The 14285-nt window shown below is 43.6% G+C and overlaps 1 protein-coding gene across 2 annotated transcripts in view; it reads left to right on the plus strand.

Moving 5' to 3' along the window:
• Window positions 1-1436: 1436 nt before the first annotated feature.
• Window positions 1437-14285, plus strand: part of zeb1b (zinc finger E-box binding homeobox 1b) — a 60907-nt gene continuing 48058 nt past the window's right edge. The window contains exon 1 of one of the 2 annotated variants that reach the window (XM_059326864.1): window positions 1437-1495. In XM_059326864.1, coding sequence (XP_059182847.1) covers window positions 1438-1495 — 58 coding nt within the window. In that variant the 5' untranslated portion in view covers window position 1437. The remainder of the gene's footprint in view (window positions 1496-14285) is intronic. The other variant, XM_059326865.1, reaches the window with a different exon arrangement.

Raw genomic sequence — 14285 nt, forward strand, 5'->3', positions numbered from 1 at the left:
TCTCTATCTTGCCAGAGGTCCTTGGCTAAAATAAATAAATTAATAGATAAATGTATATATATATTTATCACCTATACCTATACCTTTGACTTTCCACTATAAAAAGACAGGGATAAACCGCTGTATCTCCTGTTTGAAATAAAAGATGAACAATTAAAAACAAACAAACAAACAACAATAAATACAAGACAACAACACAAAATGAAACAACAACAAGACTCAACACTTATTTGTGTTCAAAAGGAGTGGGAAGAAACCAAAGCTTATTAAATCCCACCCCTTCTCCCTATGTTAATGCACTATATTCAGTTATATAACAACAATAATATTTATATATGTGTATGTATAACACATAGTAATGTAGTATATAAACCTACTATTACCATTATTAACATACATAACTTGTTATTAACTTACACACACATAAGTACACATACACCCATGTAGTCACAATCAGACAACAATGAACAAACAAACAAAACAACAACAACACAAACACACACACACACAAAGAAAAATAGTAATAATACCTCTTGCCAGAGGTCCTTGGCTAAAATAAATAAATAAATGTATATATATATTTATCACCTATACCTATACCTTTGATGTTCCACTATAAAATGACAGGGACAAACCGCTTTATCTCCTGTTTGAAATAAAAGATGACAATTAAAAACAAACGAACAACAATAAATACAAGACAACAACACAAAATGAAACAACAACAAGACTCAACACTTATTTGTGTTCAAAAGGAGTGGGAAGAAGCCAAAGCATATTAAATCCCACCCCTTCTCCCTATGTTAATGCACTATATTCAGTTATATAACAACAATAATATTTATATATGTGTATGTATAACACATAGTATATATACGTATTATTAACATACATAACTTGTTATTAACTTACATACACATAAGTACACATACACCCATGTAGTCACAATGAGACAACAATGAACAAACAAACAACAACAACAACAACACACACACACACACACACACACACACACACACACACACACACACACACACAAAGAAAAATAGTAATAATACCTCTTGCCAGAGGTCCTTAGCTAAAATAAATAAATAAATGAATATATACATATATTTTTATTTATCACCTATACCTATACCTTTGACTTCCTCCTATAAAAAGACTGGAATAGGAATAGACGCCACATTAGTTAAGGCTGGGCAGGTACAGAGCGCATGTAGTCATCCTCCACTTCCAGTACTCTGAGTGGTACCATAGATATATGTGAGTGGTACTGGCAGCGTGGGTCGGGGAGGTGCGGGAAGGTGATGTCGTAAAGCTGAGTGTCGTAAACCAGGTGCGGAGAAGGGGAGGTGAAGGGGAGGGAGGCGGAGGAGGGGGAGAGGGGGTGAGAGAGGAGGTGACTCTCCGGCAGCATTTAGACACAACGAAAGGATCATGGCGGATGGCCCCAGGTGTAAGCGCAGAAAGCAGGCGAACCCGAGGAGGAACAACGGTGAGTTAAACTACTTCCGACGCGGAGCTTTTCTTCCAGGGGAGCCGTCTAGAGCCTGATCCGTCTCCCGGTAATTTCACCGAAAACTTTGGCAGCCCAGAAGTCCCGTTTTTAGTAACAGAAAGTGGTGTGAAGTAGCCAGTGAGCGCTGTATTGAGCCCTATGTGGTGTACCGTTATACCTGGGTCGCGTCTCTCCCTCCGCCTAGCGGTCCGCTGCACCACAGACCGTTATACGCACCTCACCCTCTTATGACTGGACCAGCTTTATCTGCACTTTATACTTGTTTATTAATTTAAATACACTTTGACCCTCTTTGTAGACTTTGCATTCATTGATTTTGTTTCATTCTGTCGAGTTTTTTCACTAAACTCGGACCTGTTTCTGTGTACAACAGCTACCTGATTGTTATTGCGGACCTCGACACACGGGTTGTCTTTAACAATCTGGCTCGAAAAAACACTAAATGTAGCTGTGTTTTATTGTCGAAAACGTCGTGGACATGTAAACTGTTTGTGAAACAACGTGAACACAACTGTTTGGGTTGTTCTTTCTTTCTTTTGCTCACTCATAGCAGGTAGCGACTGTTGCTGGGAGCTGCACTACACTGACAAAACGCTTTTTTCCCTCATTTAAATCAACCTGTTAATGCTACAAATAAGCTTCATATTAGAGACGACACAACAAACGGTGTTTTAAAGGGCAGAAAGGAGAATTGTTGTTGTGTTGGAGCACGTTTCGGGCAGGTCTCTTTTTCTTTTTTCCCCTTATCGTATAACTTATAACACTGTTTTAGTTCAATGCTGTTCACACCGTTCACGTTAAATGTTAAATGTTTTGGCCGTTATAGTAAAGTAGCGACAGAAAGCTGAGAGAGACGGTTGGGGGGTAACGGAGGTTCCGGAGAACGAGGAATATCTCACGCGCTGTTTGTGTGAGCAGGGCGAGCGCAGCCCATATAAGGAGAGCGGATCCTCTCCAGTCGCGCGCTGGGAATCCTGATTCTTGTCCGACCGGGGACACGAGCGACCCTTTAAAACACTCAGCTCCTCTTCAATATTATCTTATTTTAATACACCTTGTATACTAGTAATACTAGTATTACAAGCGGACATGTAATGTTTGCTTCGGTACGGGATTTCACCACGGTATTGTGGTGTTTATGCGGTTACAAAGTAGCCTATAGCAGTCTCTTCAAGGATACTTTGTTACTAGACGTATTCCTATTTGAGTTACATACGTTTATGTTAATTTGGCATAATTTGAAGGTCATTTTTAATCACTTTTGCGAGTTGTTAGTCTGTTCTAAAGCTTCGTCTTTCTTTTATTTACGTCCGTGACTCCGTAAAGCGATAACTCAACACTTCCGTTCCTACTTATAATTATTTGATTGTGAAATCAAGCCCTTTTTGTCGCGAGTGTGACAACATGTGTTGTCCATCAACTAGTCATGCTGAGGCAATGTGTTGTGCCACCCAGTGTAGCTCAAAGGAACTGGGGTAACGCAGGAAATTCAGCGTTATTTGTTAATAAAAAAAAAGGACGGAGTCGCTTTGTGGTGCTTAAAACAGAAATTTGTGGCAGGAAATGAGACCAAACGGTGCTTCCTTGTGCGGGGTCGCTGTCGTGAGAATTTTCGGTGGATACCTGATGAGTGATATGGAGAGTAGCGTGTTTTCTGATGACTGCTATCGATGTTTTCCACTGTCATGTCTTTTCATTCTGGGGTGTGTTCAGCTATGCATTTACTCCCCGGAGCATTGGTGCAGTTTAACATGTGCAAGGTGTGGACACACCTTAAATAACGGTCCTGCTGTCAAGGTGTGGACATCCCTCTGCCTTCCTTGTCTTATTATTTACTCTGGAGAGAGATTTCAGGACTACCTGACATGTTTTCTATTTCTCCAACTTAACTGGGTTTTATTCAATAATAACACATCCCTATTGATATTTAAAGTCACATCCTTAACCAAACAGATGTGTTCCCTGTTACTTTGCCTCATTTGCATTTGCAAGAGCCGTCAAGGTCTGCTTTTAAGTCCTCACTTCCTACCACCTCCAGTGACTACACTGCTGATCTGTCATGTAAATCAACATCTCTGCTTTTTTGAAGGGTAAAAAGTTAAAGTGAAGGCTGGTTTTGCATGCTGTCACACCTTTGGTTTGTTTACAGTTACAGCAAGTTGGCATTTTAAATAGGCTATGAGCTGCTGCCTTTGCAGAAACCACTTCCAGCATAATGGCTACTTTTTAATAATGAAAAAAGTTACAATAGGCATTGCTTGGGCTTTTATAATTAAGCAATCCTTCAAGTTGTGCCCAGCTTGTTATGGTCAGTGGCTTTTGCCAGGTCCCTGGCGAGCTGAGATCAAGGTGAGCTCCATTCCCTGCTGTAAACAGAGAGGTGTTAACAGCCTGCAGGACGACAGGTGTTTGCAATCGGTGGGATACTACAGCTTCCTTTGTCGCGTCTCCGCAGTCAGCTCCCCCTAAGGAATAGCAGCCGTTCCCTACAACGGTAATTTAACACAGCAATTTGGGAATAGAGGAATGCACCCGGTGTTAACATTCTTCGCAAAAATAAACAGTGTGCTGGGACAGCTTTGTACCCATGCACAGGAGCTGATGTTTGCAGAGCAGTGTACAGAAACATACAGGTAGATAGGGTTTCTATTTATTTGACGATATCACACGGATCATTTGTCTCTTCCCCTAATTTCTTCCATACCTCTCCCTCCCTCTTTTTCTCACACACACTTGCACCTTGATGACTCACCCATCAAATCAGGAAAATGAGGTTGTGGTCTTGGTGCTTGGCAACAAGTCATGTAATGTTGAAGAGGCTGTTTATTGGCCTGGTAAAACTATACTTAAACTATACTTAGTTCCCTGGACTCACTCGCCCTGTCTAGAAACTATTGAATGCAACCACATGCTGAAAGTTTGTGGGGGAACAATAAAAAACAATGCTTTCGCTACAGCTACAGTTTGTTAGGTGAAACAAGCTGGGGCTATAGTGAAGGCTTCGGAGGAGGTGTGGATTGGCTCTGTAGCTCCACATGCCACTTCAGTGTTTTAAAAGACATCTGTTTACATTTAAATGGTCCACCCCTGTTGTGTGAAGAGTTTAGCAGAGGAGGAAATTTTTCATTTATCTCACTGCTTTTCACCAACTTCCTCAGCAGCTTCATTTAAAAGTGCCAAGTAAGAAGAAAATCCCCCCACCCGCCTCCGCTCCCTCTCTCCGTCTCTTCCCTCTCGCTCCTCCTTCCAGAGCTTGTCCTTTATTTCGGGGGGTTAAGACACAGTAGCCAGGGGTGCTGTTGATTGCCCCCTGACCTAGGCACCCATGCGTGCCTAGAGTATGACTTCACTTTCCCCCCCTGTGCCATTGTGAGGCTTCCAGCATGTCCAATTGTGTTTGTGTTAAAGTCTGTTCAATGAAAAGGGAAGAGAGGAGGAGGAGGAGGGGGGAGTGTTGGAGCTGCAGCTTTTTCTCAGCTCCCTCCTTCTCTTAGTCCGCTCCTCTCTGACCCCTTAAACTGTGGGCTCCATGTTCCCTGTGGAGCCGAGAGGGGGGATGGAGAGAGTTGGTGAGAAGCGGCTGAGGTGACTAAAGAATTTTACAACAGGTGACAACTGAGGGACTGGTGCTGGCAGATGGAAAGCATGACACACATGGCAGCTATCTCCCAGACCTGTAGGGTCAAACCTAGGTGTGTGTTTTCACATGCATCAGCATAATTAATTTTAGAACCCCTGCAGGTAAAATTCACATCTTTTTTACTTGTTTAGTATTAACCACGTGGGTAAAAAAAAAAGTTGTGTTCCTGTCTCAGCCTCACCTCTCAACATGTCCCTCAGGGTGTGAAAAGGCCTGTCCTCGTCTGACCATTCGGCGGAATTAAAATTATGTGATGTACGACCACACTCCCACCTCTGTTAAGGCAGCTTAATGATTAGCTGCTCCCATGGAGGCTGAGAGCATTAGCCTATAAAAAGGTGCTCTCCCTTCGTAAAGAAGGAGTTTTAAACCCAGAGTCAGTTTCAGTAACCCCCTTAACTGCGCTTGGATGTGCTTTATTGGGGTTTGTGTGGCTGAATGCTTAAATGAACCATTGTGTGTTCAGGCTTTAGTGAGAAAGCCTGAGGAGAAAGAGCCTAGTTACCTTTGCAGTTTGCCTGCTCTACCTCATACACTTTCAGTGGCAGAAGAAAAGGCCCATTCAGCAGGCCCGGCATGGGGAGGGAGAGCCCTTTTCACACTCGGCTTGTGGGAAACTTCTCCTCCATACTGTGCATGCCATTTGCATATGACCCATTCTTTTCCCAAAGGTCCCCGTGAGGGAGGAATCCGTGGAACGTTAGCAGAATTCATCAAATCCCTCTCTCACGCAGCCCTCGGGCCCTCAAGAGCCTGCTTTGCAGCACTCCGTTTGACATTTTTGTCTAGGAAATGTGGCTTACGTCTGCGTCATGCTTGCTCGCTTCAACGTTAACGCGAACGCATCCCTGTGGCATTTTTATGTCCCGTGTATTTTAAAGTGGCAATGTGCTACCCAGTGTGCTATTTTTAATGTCAGGGTGAAGGCTTAATTTGGCACAGCAGGAAGGAGTTTCCCCAAATCCCCAGCATGGGCCATGAAGGGTCCATCTGCATGACAGGACAATGTGATGGGGGCCACAGGCCTCGGAGGCTCCCAGACTGACGCTGATGCAGCCATCCGCAGATCGCCAACACTCTCCCTGAAAAGACACAAATATTGAGCATAGGGGGTGATACAGGGATGAGGCGGTGGGACCTTGTAGCGACGCGTCAGCTCAGTGAACTGAACAAAAACACAACCGTTGCTCTGGGGCAGAATGTGGCCCCCCAGAATGGCCGCCTGGCTGCTTCTCGCTGGCGTTAAAGGAGACATATTACACTAATTTTCAGGTTTATACTTGTATTATGCTAATATGCTTTGATATTTAGATAAACATTATTTTCTCATGTGATCTGTCTGAATACACCTGTGTTGAGCCTCGTTTTTTTTAGCCCCTGTCTCTTTTAGCCCCTGTCTCTTTAAGCCCCCCTCACAAACCCCCCCCAGTCTGCTCTGATTGGTCAGAGTCTTCCATACCTGTGCTCTGGAGGTCTCTGCACCATCATTGCAGCCGGGGAATGACTGTAAATGCATTGTAACATCGCACTTTCTAATACAATTATGACATCACACATTTACTGAAGTGCTAACGGGTCATTTAAAGGCATAATTTCTGAATACGGACTGTGTTCATCTTTCAGTGGATTTTGATTATTTTTACACTATTTACCTTTTTACAATATGGGACCTATAGTAACTGACATGCTTATTGTTGCTAAGTGAGTTGTGTTGGTCAACTCAGACAGTTTTGACCCCTGACACTGATACTGACACAGAAAGTGGTGTAGACAGGTATTTGTTGCAGTGAATGAAAAAATGTAGGGAGGAGAGCTCAGTTAAGTGTATCATGTAAGCTAACTGAGCAGAAAAGCCTCCTCTCCTCTCCAGTGAGTCACAGGCAGACAGGTGTGTTTGCACGATGAATTCAACCTAAAAGGACATTCTTTTTTCTCTTTTCTTTTCTTTCATATAAACTGTCCCTTGTTCCCTCTTGGTCTCCCCCTCCATCTCAGCCCAACCCCACAAGTGTGGGGGTGAGAGATAATATTCTCGAGTAGTGTGTATACTTGAGGGAGAGATTACCTCTAAATTGCCATCCTGGTGGAGGTAAATATTGTGTATGGTTGGTGTGCCCAGCGCTGCTTGCTGATGTGTGTTTTTAATCATGTATTTGGTGGCTTGGCTTCAGGTCCACACTGAGTCCCTTTGGGTCTGTCTGCAGACCCCCTCCCCATCATCACCACCACCACCTCCTTCTTTTCCTTCCCGCCCATCTTTCCCCTCCCCTCCCTTGTGGTCCTCAGTGGAGCGGTTAATGAAAAAGACTGGACTGACACAATAGGCAGAAGGCGGGCCCGGTAAGGGGCTCTTACGCCAGCTTGTGTTTATGGCAAAAACTCATCAGGGCAAACCTCTGCTGTAGCTTCACTTCAGACCACCTGACTGTCACTTTGTGTGTCTTTTTGTTGTCTTTTTTGGCATAGACGTTGGATGTCTGGTCCCTTTTAAACGTGCTTGACCTCACTATAGTCCCACTGTGTCTCTGTCCACAGGGATGAAATTAGATGACATCAGATGAGGAGTAATCCGCTGCCATGTATTGTGCTTTGAACACAGCCTAGTGGCTGGCTTTTTGCCAGCCCGTTATGATGACCATATTGATTTTCCTCTCCGTAGCACACTGAACTGATAATGGCCCTCCTGAGGGGGTACACATTCATATTCACATACTGATTCCAGTTGCACAGCCTGAAAGTGATGTGACTGACAAATCAAGTGCCTCTCTGCCCCTTAAGTCTATGCATGGAGCTAGCTAGGCTAGGCTAGCCCTGTGACAGCTCCAGCCCCCTCCCCAAAAAAAACCTTAGTCACCCTGTTTGTTAGTCAGAGAGAAGGCCGGCTGCTATGTTGAATGTCAACATGGATAAACATCCACACAGGATTAATGAGAGGAGAATGGTCAGCCTGAAAACAGAGGGGAGGGCAGAATGGAGGGAGGCATGGAGCATCCGCATCGCCCCATTTAACTCATGAGTGTTTTGTTGGGCTCCCCATGACCCCGCTGGTGTGACCTAACCGAAGGAGGCAGCCAAGCCTAGACACACTCATTGACTGTTAGAAGAGATACAGTATGTCTTTGTGAATGAACATACAACACAGTGCATGGACAAACGGCAGAGGAAGGAATAACATTATATGCAGCCAGGAGTAAAAAAAACTCCATATACTTAAAGTATTCTGCATGTGACCATATGCACCAGACTAACTGTTATAGCACTATTCTATACTTAGACTGACTGTTAGAGCTGAACAGTTAATCTAAATGTTTGGACTAGTGTATTATCCTTTACAGGAGGTGCAATATTAGTTGCAGGAATAAAACATGAATGTGTGTGAAAATATAATTCTAAATGAAATTTAGCTCTTTTTTCCCCCAAATCGTGCAGCCCCAGTTCCACTAGACATTTAGTGTGTTCTATGTGTGAACATTTTTATCTGTCTTGGTGTTCGGATGCAGTTTCATTTCAAGTTCAACAAATAACTGCCAGTGAATGATTTACAGTACGTATACATGTGCTTAATGTACAATGTTTTTCCCTTGTTGAACAACCTATAAATGTAGTCTGCCTACCCCACAAGCAACTGTGATACATGACAGCCGTGTAGAGCAAAGTAGTGCAGTTTTGGGTCTTATGACTCTGGGAACTGGAATAAAGCCAGTGAACTTTGACCTGTCTCAGCCCACCTGTCCTGGCTCAACTCGCCGCTACCAGCGTTCAGGTGTTTACAGTGAAAACACACTGGGGCCTCCCTGAGCACGTTCCATAAATACATGTGTGGGTGTAATGTGTGTGTAGTAGGTAGTGAGGAGAAGGGAGTAGATCTCTGTATCCAGGAGATCATACATCTGTCTTCTTACTCACGCTGACAGGGCCCTCCCCTCTCTTGTTACACTGGCGCCGGCGCTTTTGCCTTCAAGTCAATGAAGCATGGCCTTTAATTGATCATGGAGTTGTACGACACTATCAATTAGTGCTTGCTCATCACTTGTTTGTTTGTTTTGTCCTACTGTTCCCATCATAACACCCATCATTAGTCGTATGATCTGTTAGCTGCATGCCAGCACGCTTACAAAGCCACACGATATCGCCCCGCCATCATGTACTCGCCTCCGCTTTCCCTCTGTGACCCTCCTTTTCTCACAAAGTGTCTCTGTCTTTCACTCCAATGTATTCTTCCCTTCTTGCTATCTCTCTTCCTCCCATTCCTCTCTCTGGCAGCTGCTTTGGCTCTGATTCTGTGACGCCAGCAGGTGCAGTAGGCATGCAGCAATTCAGCTATACAGCGCTCATAAATAACACCTGACAAAAGTATGAGAGAGCCAGAGCTACAGCCAGAGTGAGGGAGAGATTGAAAGTTTCCTCTGGCAGGAGAACAGGGTGTGGCTCACGGTCAAATGCTGGCCTTCTCAAGAAGGACATGTTCAGAATAGAGAAAGAAAATGTGAGAGAAGAGAAAAGCGGAGGAATGTGAGCTTTTATTTTTCACTGTAAATGTGTGAACGCGTTGCCTTTTCCTCTGAAGTTTGCGCTTCTCTTCAATGCCAACTTTTCAATAAACCCCCTTTCATGCAAATTTCTAGTAAATGGATCTTTTTAAACACAAGGCCGGCACTAAGTGACTGGTTAAGGAGGAACTTGAATTTGAAGGAAGGGAACGTTATCTTTTCTGTAATTAGGATGTAAGAGCTTGGAACAATGTTAATTGTGCTCTAAAAGCAAATGAAGAGGTCAGGAAAGAAATTATGTGCACACGTTCATAATCATCATCAGTAATTGAACCAGCACTCGGAATAAATGAACCCATAAATCAGCCTCCGATCAAGGACTATTAATGAACACAGCTCAGAATCAAATACGGGCTGTCTCTTTGTCATTTTATGCTCTTCAAATCCACTCACGCCACACACACATCCTGTCTCATCAGAAGCTATCGATCAGCTTCTCAGGGCGAAGGTTACTTTGTCATTTTCTCTTGCCTCACCGTGAACAAAACCAGGAAGTGTGCGAGAGATTACGGCCCAGGATGCAACCTGAAAGCCCTTTATCTCTGTGAAAACAAGAGGCTTCCTGCGGTCCTGCTCCCATCCAGGCCACCCCCCCCTCCCTTCACCTACCCAGGCCCCCCAGCACCTGTGGCAGCCTATTTAAGGCTCCTCATCAGGGGCTGCAGAGACCACAAACCGGGGCAGAAAACATGAAAGCCTGGGAAAAAAAATCAAGCTGTAGACCCGTCTGATTCTCAGCACACAGAGGGCAAAGAAAACAGAATCCCTTTCAGACACATTTAAAAGATTTGGCTCTGTAAATTTAAGTGTGAGCCGAACTGAACAAAAGGTCAGTTTTTTTCTCCGGTATTCCTCGCTATCCTGTTGAGACTTGAAAATATGGCTGAAGAACACTACGACTGGGTCAACCCAATGACTCTGAGTACTTTCAGTCACTGCTGACTTGCCTATAAAGAGCAAAGAGTGCCTGGGCTCAGTATGACACATTGGCCTGAAGAGAAAATAGTCCTGTCATGTCAGTGTCACTCTTATGAGGAAGTCCATGACTTAAATTAGTTGCTTGTGTGCCTCTTTTGTTTAGCTTAGTGAAACAGTTTCCTAATCTGCCGGATTTCAACATAGGAATCCACCTCTCTGGTGTTTTTGATGAGCAAGCAATTGTGTTGTCATGAAACCGAAATTACTTCATTAAGATCCCCTGCCTAAAGAGCTCAATACTCGTTACTGAAACGATACCCTGGCAAAAACCTGAGAGATCAAAACCAAAACCAACAAAATTATATGAAATTCAAATGAAGTTCTGCGGGGAAAGCTGTACACGGTGTTGTGTCAAAGTGGTGTTTGTTAAGAGAACTCAGTTGACTTCTCCTTTTTTTATGTCTATTTAATAATAATGAATAACGCTGTCAAATAATACTTTAACAGGTGCTCTTTAGTTAATTATGTGGTTTGCCAGATTACAGGAGAAGCTTGGACAGATTAAGAAAAAATGGAGAGTCTAATTTCACTGTTTTTTCCCCAGTATTTCTCAGTAATTTTTTTTTTATTAATTTGTCGCCTCTATCCTTATGGTTAGCTGCTGGATCTGTGCTCATTAAATTTGAGTTGCTAGCAGAAGGTTTAGCAAAATGCTGTAATCCCGATGAGATCTACAGCGACAGAGAATGGGGCGGGTGGCCCTCGGGTGTGCTAGCTAGCTAATTCTTGTCATTCAATTGTGTTCTGATAAGTAAGAGAGCTAGAGTGGGGCAGGGGGTGTGGAACAAACAGATATGTCATATTTCCTTTCAGTTTTCTACATCTTTTTTTCAGTTTGAATTGTGACTGGAGCTCTGTTAATTCCGTTATTTTGTTGCATTATCTACAAAATCTAACTGCAGTAACTTCACAAAGGATAAATCTGAGAAAAACTGCTTTAAAGTTATTTAATGCTTTTTAACTGGCCAGCCAAATTGGTTATATGTAGATAAGTGATATGACACTTATTTATACATTTGTTGATGATGTAATTTTTATGCTCAAAAATAATGATGATTTTTTTTTTACCTTTGACCCCAAAATGTAGTTCTAAAACAGAGTGCAGTAACTACAATGTTGTCGTCTTCTTTCAGCTTTTTGTTTTCAGTAAATAAACATTTTCAAATTGATTTTGTTATAAGTGTATTTAAGTGTTTAACAACTCTATTCAAAGATTTGTGTATTTTAGACATAATATTATAAAGAAATTATATATTTGAGTCTTAACATAATTATATCTCTGGAGTAAATTTTTAGTTATAACTCAATTTTGACCAAAAATGTATTTACTGCAGTTCGACTTTGTAGGGCAGTACTGTTCTTCTCAATGAACCAACTCCTAATACGTAAATACAGTAGGTGATCAAAACAAGCTTTAATGCAGCAAAGTTTTGCGATACCTTTCCAGTATTGGTATTCCATGCAACACAACTAAGAAATAGCACATGAGAATCTTGTTGGTCATCTAATGTTGTGTTGTTAACCCAAGTCCTCCACCACAGAAAACACTGTCTTGCTCCTTTGAGTTGCTGCCACAGCTGGCAAGGGTGGTTTGTCTTGACAGTATCCTGCGTTGAATTTCAATGACCCCCGTCCTCCCCCTGGTCTTATTATGCCATCGCTGCTAACTGGCTCCTATTCACTGCAGTGTCCTGACTTCCCAAAGGGGCCTAGATAAACAAGGGCTATTCAGTGAGTGAAAAGCCCACCCCCTGCCAGCCTCGGCCTCTCCTTGTTTCAGTGCCAGGCTGCAGCGCGTCTCGCTCGCCATCGACGCCAGCAGCAGCGGGCACCGTGCCATTGATTCTTCTGCAACACACAGCACACTTTTAGAGAGATTAAACTTAGACTTAACCCGTGATGACTGATAAATGGCCGCCGCTAATGTAACGTATGGATGGTGAGGAAGTGCTGCTTATGTGGCTTTTTGTGTTAATATGTAGTGTGCGAGAGAGGGAGCAGTTATCTGTAGGCGTGGTGTAGTGTGGTGTTGCAGGCCAAGCTCACTTCCTGTTGTTATAGTCCATCAGGGAGATCAGGGGTGGGGGATGCTCCCATGAGACTACCCCGTGAGAGTCACATGGCCTGGCTGCAATGCATTTAAAGGCCATGATTTTTGTGTGTGTGGCTCAGTGTGTTAAGCGTGGTTTTTGAGTGCATTCCTGACCTCCACCTGAATTCTGACCTGAGTGTGAACTGTCTCTTCCTCTCCTTTTTTTTGTTTCATTTTCTGCTCTTCCCTCCATTCTTCCTTGTAATCAACAGATCTCAGAGGAAAACCACACAGCTCCCCAGGGTGCCTCCCTCGCTCTCTCTCTATCTCTCCTACCCAGATGTTTAAAAGCTGTTTGTTTGTTTATCCAATGGAAGTCACTTTGATTGATGGCTACCATAAAACCCCGCCTGCATGCCGAAGCCACATACCTCTGTATTAGAGTCAAATATTTTAAAGAGAGAATCAGTGAAATTGCATCATCCTCAGCCATGTAGCTGAAAAGCTCACAGACGTAATTGTGATGGCTGGCGACTGCAGACCATTGGTAAGCAAGAGGGACAGTGTCCCTTAGACTGTACTGTCCGTCCTGTCCAGCCCCCCTCCATCATTCCCCGACTCGCCAGCTAATTTAAAGCAGTGCCCTTCTAATCGAATGGCTGTCTGATAAATCTATGAATCAGGACAGATGTCCGGCGGGGTGTGGCAGTGACACAGCGTCTAGACAAGCTGAGAGGTGAGCGGACGACTCCAACGTGATTCAGATCCGAAGGAATCTCATCCCCCTGTTCTCTCCTTCACTCTTGTGTCTGCTGACGTGGCGCAGCATTTTAACCAAATCTGTTCCACCTGAGGGTCAAGTCCTCAGGAGGACAGGGAAAATGTCTCGGGCCAATGTGGATTATTATGGATTCTAAAGTGCACCCTCAGAAATGACATTAGAGTTGATTGAAGCGTGCGACAAGGTAGCAGGCTTGTATTTGGGTCAGGCTTTATCTAGCCCTCTTCCTAGGGGCCCAGGGCTGAATTCCACCTAATAATTGTATTGCCCTGTGACAGATAACATTGATGTAAAGCTGTTTATTGTTGATGATGAGTCTATTGAACCCAGCCATGCTCTTTCCCTTGTCCTTGGGGAGCTTATCCCTCTGGCAGAGCTGCTTGTGTTTTTATTAAAACCCAGGTTTAAATGGACCAGGTCCTCTGATCGACAAGCAGATTAACCAACTAATAAAACATACATCACGATATATAGAGAGGCCCCCTCGGAGACTCCGGCTATTAATATACAAATATGGAGGATTACTGTCTGCTTGTCTCCGTGGCCGTGGAGAGGGGATTAGGGTCCTGGTCCAGACAGATTGGATTTAATGTGTGTGTAAGACTAAACGATTGCTGTACTACAAAGCCCCTCTGCATGTGCAGACTGATCTCTGCTCTCAGGCTGACATGTCATAACATCCTGTTGTGGATCAGTTACATCCATTACATTTGTGTCACAAACATATTATTATGTTGATGTACCATAGCACCTAGTTAGTCATCTGCAACTTTATGGTTCACAGC

The sequence above is a fragment of the Centropristis striata genome, chromosome 23 (genome assembly GCF_030273125.1).
Source record: "Centropristis striata isolate RG_2023a ecotype Rhode Island chromosome 23, C.striata_1.0, whole genome shotgun sequence".
In the NCBI taxonomy this organism is placed as follows: Eukaryota; Metazoa; Chordata; class Actinopteri; order Perciformes; family Serranidae; genus Centropristis; species Centropristis striata.